Source organism: Mesoplodon densirostris, chromosome 18 (assembly GCF_025265405.1).
Source record: "Mesoplodon densirostris isolate mMesDen1 chromosome 18, mMesDen1 primary haplotype, whole genome shotgun sequence".
In the NCBI taxonomy this organism is placed as follows: Eukaryota; Metazoa; Chordata; class Mammalia; order Artiodactyla; family Ziphiidae; genus Mesoplodon; species Mesoplodon densirostris.
This window is the reverse complement of record NC_082678.1, coordinates 36,552,440-36,557,811: the sequence shown is the minus strand read 5'-3', so window position 1 is coordinate 36,557,811 and position 5,372 is coordinate 36,552,440. Positions and strand designations below refer to the sequence as shown.

Below are 5,372 nucleotides of genomic sequence, written 5' to 3'. Positions count from 1 at the left end.
CCCCAGCCTCCTATCAGGGCTTCCAATCTTGAACACCTAGGTCACCCATCCTGGGGCTGCTCCCGTCTCTGAAGGGGAGACTTCCAGAATGGCGCCTGCTCAGCACCCCTACCATCCCGGGAAATAAGCCAGGGCGGGGAGGGTGGGCCACAGTCTTGGCGGGAGACTCTGGGGCCCAGTTTATCTGGGAAGAGAGGCAGCTTAGCAGTCGTCTGCAACAGAAACAGCCCCAGACTCTGTTCAAGTTCACACTCTGCCGCCGGCCCTGAGGCCTCCTCGATTCTCGGTCACCAGTCACCACCCAGATGGGTCGTTCAACCAGGGTGGTGTGGCACACAGGGGCCCTTGGAACAGCGGCCCCCTTCCCTCCCCTCCCCCCGGCAGCTCTCCTTCCCTGGAGCATCTGGCGGGCGGTCACTCCTCCTGCAGCAGGGGCTCCCGGTCCCCCTCTTGCACTCTCTCGTCCTCCTCCCTCTCCATACAGCCCACCGTGGCCGCCAACCCGGCACCCACGCCTCCCCCGACCACGGCCGCCCCCGTGGCCCCCACTGCAGCTCCTGCGGCCACCATCCCAGCTTCTGCGGCCAGCGCCGCGGCGGCCATGCCGGCGCCCACCACGCCCCCCGCCAGGCCCATGAGCCCCGCGCCCACGGCGCCGCCCACAGCGGCCAGGTGGCCGCAGAAGCGCACGGTGTAGGAGTCCATGAAGGCCTTGGCCTCGGCCTGCAGCTCGGCCTCCAGGGCCTCTAAGGTCTGCTCCCTCCCCGTGCATAGCAAGGCCGCCCCGTGCCGAGCCAGGAGCGCGTCCTTCTGGGCTGACAGGAGGTTCCGCATGGTGTCTGGTAGCACCCGGAGCGCAGAGAATATGCGCTTGGTGGCCACGTCCTGTGATGGACGAGAAAGAAGGGGCCCTGACCTGGAGCCCAGGTGCCTCCCACCGGATGCCGCCCCCCACCCCGCCCAAAGACCGGCCCCTCTCCTGCAGGACGCCTGGCCTTCCGGGCCCGAGGCTCACCTGCTGCCGCAAGTACTCCTCAAACTCCTTCTTGGCAGCTTCCACCGTCCGAAGGTCGTGCAGCTGGGCAGCCATCTGTCCACGGCAAAACCCGGCTGCCTCCCTCCTTTCCCCCACTGGGCGCTGCCGGGTCCCCCGCTCCATCTCGGGGAGCCCGGCTTGCCTCCCACCCGCGTCCTCCCCGTAGCCCCGTACCTCATCCGGAGAGGCGAACCCAGGCCCCGTCCTGCCCATCCAGCCCGAGAGGTTCTGCGGAGACAGCGTCGGGGGGTCAGGGGGTGCGGGGGCCAGCGGGTCTCCTGGGGCTCCAGGGAGCTTTCACACCTTGATTTCCTGAGCCAGCTGCTGCCCCGTGAGCAGGCGTCTGTCCCCCCTGGCCGCTGGGCGCCCCTCACTCCAGTAGCCCTGGCAGCGGCTCTTGGCGTGCAGGGGGGCTGCGCTCAGCACATCGGCCACGTAGGCGCGGAGGTGGCCAGCATCATCATCTGTGTCTGAGGAAGAGAGCCCTCATGCAGAGGTGCCTGGTAAGCAGGACCGGCTTCAGGAAGAGAAAGGGGTGTTGGGAGAGAAGGAGGAGGAGGGGGAGGAGGAGGGGGGGAGGAGAGGGAGGGGGAGGAGAGGAAGAGGGGGAGGAGGAGGAAAGGGAGGAGGAGGAGAGGGAGGGGAGGAGGGGGAGGGGAGGAGGAGGGGGAGGAGGAGGGGAGGAGGAGGAGGAGAGGAATGGGGAGGGGGAGGGGAGGAGGGGGAGGAAGAGGGCAGGTCGGGGAGGCTTTGCTCCTGGGACACTCACCTCCCGGGCTTCCGTGGCCTTTGCTTGCCCACTGCCTCCTGGGAGCTGGCAGGAGGCAGCAGCGGGCCCGCCTTCCTTGGAGTAGCCCCTGAACCTTGGGGTATTTGCCGCACGACTTCTAGAGAGGAGTGGGGATGTGCTCTGAGCGGGCTCGCTGACAGGACCCCTCCCCGGCTAACTGACCTTCTGCCCCGTCTACACCTCCGCCCCATCCCCTCCCTCACCTTGATGATGTTGCCTACATGCCCCTGCCCCGCCTTGCTGGGGTGGGATGAGTCACGAACTAAGAGGTCCAGGTGCTGGAAGAGAAGGGGTGCTGATAGCAGCAGCCGGGGTGTCGGAGTCTGGGGTGACAAGTCCAGAAATGGGCATCTCACCTGGATTGGCACCATCCCATAATGCCTGCCCATCACCTCAGCCACGTGGACAAACATCTGGAGACAGGGCACAGGGGTTATGGCTGGGCCACTCCAAGCGTTGTGCCTCCCCTCCCCCTGGGCCACTGGAGGACACCCTCCCGGCTCCTGGCCCCAGGACCCTCCTACCTCTCCCCAACCAGGCACCTCCTGGTTTGCCCTCTGCCCCCAACCCCCAATCCTGCTCCAGGTCACAAAATCCTGGGCCAGAGCTGAAAGGCACCCCTGGCCTCATGGGCAGGGCAGGGATAGGGTGCAGCCCCAAGAGCAGCTGTCTCCTCACCTCCAGATATTCCAGGTCTGTATCCTTCAGCTCCTGGAAGGCCGTGAGGATCTGGAACCAAGGAGAACAAGGTGGAAGAGGGTCTGTGAAGGCAAAGAGACACTGGGAAGACCCCGGTGAGGAAGGATCCCCAGGCAGACCGTGGGGCTCAGGATGTGCGAGGGACCAGCCCGAGGGCTCCCCCGCAGCCTGCAGGGCAGGGCTGGCCTGGCCCGAGGGGTGGAGGGCAGGCAGGGGAACGGTCCACAGACCTTCAGCTGCCCCAGGGACCTCCGACCCACCTTTAGGACCTTCACACTGACTGGGGGCACCCCCTTGCAGGGGCACCCCCAGAACCTGCGGGGACCCCAGACACAGGAGCCTCCTGGATAAAGGGGATGGTCACCGGGGCTTGGAGGGCCAGACCTGGCTGGGATGGCCCTAGTGTGGGTGGCGAGAGTGGAGCAGGGCAGGCAGAGGGGCTGGGGGGCCTCACCTGGTAGGAGCTCAGCATGGAGGTGAGGGCGCAGAGCCGGGTCCTCGTTTCCCTGCTCAGTTCAGGGCTCATGGCGTCTCCCGTGTCCACCAGGAACACGGCCACCTGTGTGGAGGCAGGGGTGCACACTGAGGGGTCAGCCTGCCGTGCCCCCCAGGTGCCTCTGCCCGCCCCCAGAGATTTCCTGCCGGATTCCCTTCTCTGTGAGCCGGTCCGGACTCCTCCGCCCCTTCCCCCCTCACCTTCCTCCCCTCCTTCCCCAGCAGGAAGGGATGGCTCCACATCCAGAGGCCCCTGGTGAGGCTGTTGGCTCCCCACCGGAAGCCCTGCCCGGAGCACCCTCCCCTCGGCCAGCCGCCCTCGCCGGGCTCCTGTGGGGCAGAGAAGCAAAGCATCTGTTGGCCCATCTGGCCCCCTCCCCTCCCCAAGCCAGGCTGGGTCCCTGCCCCTGTCCCCAGCCCCCGGCCCAGCCCCGCCCTCACCAGGCCCGGCAGGCCCTGAAGCAGGTGGTTTAGGAGGAAGGTCTTCCCCGAGTACCGCTCTCCCAGGACAGCAAGGAGGCAGACGGGGGTGTCCCTGGCCAGCGGGTGCTTCAGGCAGCGGTTGATGGCCCCCATCCTCAGGATGAGGCCCCCGGAGGCGTTGACACGCACCAGCAGCAGCGGCTGGGCCCTCACCGCGCAGGTCTCCTGGGCCCGGAGACAGGGCTCCCTGAGCACCCAGGCTGGGGAGCGTCCACCCGAGCTCCACCTCCCTCCCTGACATCCCAGTGTGAGGTCAAAGCTCCTGGCCGGCAGGGAGGAGGCCTGCGCACCTGCAGCGCGGTGGGCAGTGGCCTCCTTGGCAGGAGCCTCATCCTCTCCCCCAGGCCCCGGAGGCCCTTCTTCTGCTTGCAGGTCTTGCGGCACTCGGGGCAGCAGGGCGGCCCGCAGCCAGGGACACGGTGGGTGCTGAAGCACCGCGGGCAGAAGTCGTGGCCGCAGTCCAGAGAGATGGGCTCGCGCGGCCTCTCCAGGCAGATGGAGCAGGCGGGCGGCTCCCGGGGCGCCACAGGCCGGGACCCCAGCCCCAGGTCCAACTTGGGGAACGGTGCGTGGGACCTGGGGGCGGTGTGCGGGGCACGGGGACCCCAGGGCAGCAGTCAGAGGGAGCCTGAGACGGGGAAGCCTGGAGGGAGCCGTCTTGGGCAAGTTCCCGCCCAGGTCTGCCCCATTTCTAACGGTCCAAGAGGGAAGGATGGGGTGAACAGAGAAGATGGTGCACCCTGCCCGGAGCCTGGCACAGACGCCCACGGAAATCCTCCCCCATGGCCTCCTGCTGCGAGGAGGAGGGGGTGTCCCTCCATGGGTCACTGACCTCTCCAGACCCCAAGGGGATCCCTTCTACTACCTCCCTCGGGCAGCGGGGACCATAAGGAGAGGCCTCCCGTGGGGCAGCATGCGGCTCTCGGAAGATTCCAGCTCTGAGCTGGCATCTGCCTCGCTGCAGCACCCACCTGGTTTTCCCGTCCCTCCCTCCACAGCCTGGCGGACCCAGCCTCGTGCTCCCTCCCCTGGGACAGGCCTCCAGGCCCCAGTCCGGCCACCAGGCCCTGCCACTTACCAACTGTTGCTGCTGTTGCCCATGAAGCTCTGTTTTCTCTCCTTGGAGAGAAAATTGGGGAGAAAAAAAATCCCAAAAATGTTATTTAGAAGGGAATCCAGACTTCTATCTTCATCCTGGATTCCAGGCGCCCCCATCCTCCCTCTGCAGACCCAGTCCCCACCCCCAGGTCTCAGGACCAAAGACTTGCCTGTTTGCCAAGCCGGTGACAAAAAGAAATGACTGACAAGGCAGACCTCGGCATGGGAGGCTGGCGTGGGGAGAGGGTCCGGGAGCAGGGAAGACACCCAGGAGAGATTTGGCGGTGCTGAGGATGGCTTTCCTCCCAGAAGGGCTGGCGGAGCTGTGGCCAGTGGAGGCTGGGGGGGGTCTCCCCAGACGACACAAGTCGGCAGGGCTGGAAAATGGATGTGACAGTCGGGAAAGAGGAGGCTGCCTCTAGACTCACCCCAGGGGGAGGAGACAGGACTGCGGGAACCAGGGCTCCGGAGGGAGGGACGGAGCCGGGCCCAGAATCCCTGGCAGAGGCTGGGATGCAGGCAAGCCGGGGTGGTGAGTCGCCATGGAGACGGGAGGGAAAGATAAGGACAGGGAGGGGGAGGGTGGATGGAGAGGAAGCCATATGGGTGCGCGGTAGACACGGGACTAGGCTGGCACTGCTTCTGCGGGGTTCTTCCGGGGCCACCGGGCAGGGGGTACAGAAGGCAGAGCTGTGGGAACGGGGAGAGAGCATGACCTGTGCTGACCTAGAGCCACGATGGCCTCCTTCCTCCCATGGATGGTCTCTGTAG

General features: G+C 66.6%; 1 protein-coding gene across 1 annotated transcript; it reads right to left on the bottom strand.

Moving 5' to 3' along the window:
• Nucleotides 1–414: 414 nt before the first annotated feature.
• On the bottom strand, nt 415–4,825 carry RNF112 (ring finger protein 112). The gene is made up of 14 exons (XM_060082332.1): nt 4,772–4,825; nt 4,582–4,622; nt 3,794–4,079; nt 3,462–3,668; nt 3,222–3,350; nt 2,980–3,084; nt 2,505–2,555; nt 2,183–2,239; nt 2,030–2,104; nt 1,806–1,923; nt 1,340–1,506; nt 1,211–1,264; nt 1,016–1,090; nt 415–885 (listed from the first exon to the last, which is right to left on the bottom strand). The coding sequence occupies exons 1-14, from the start codon at nt 4,823–4,825 to the stop codon at nt 415–417; spliced, it is 1,890 nt and encodes a 629-aa protein (XP_059938315.1).
• Between the last annotated feature and the right edge of the window lie 547 nt (nt 4,826–5,372).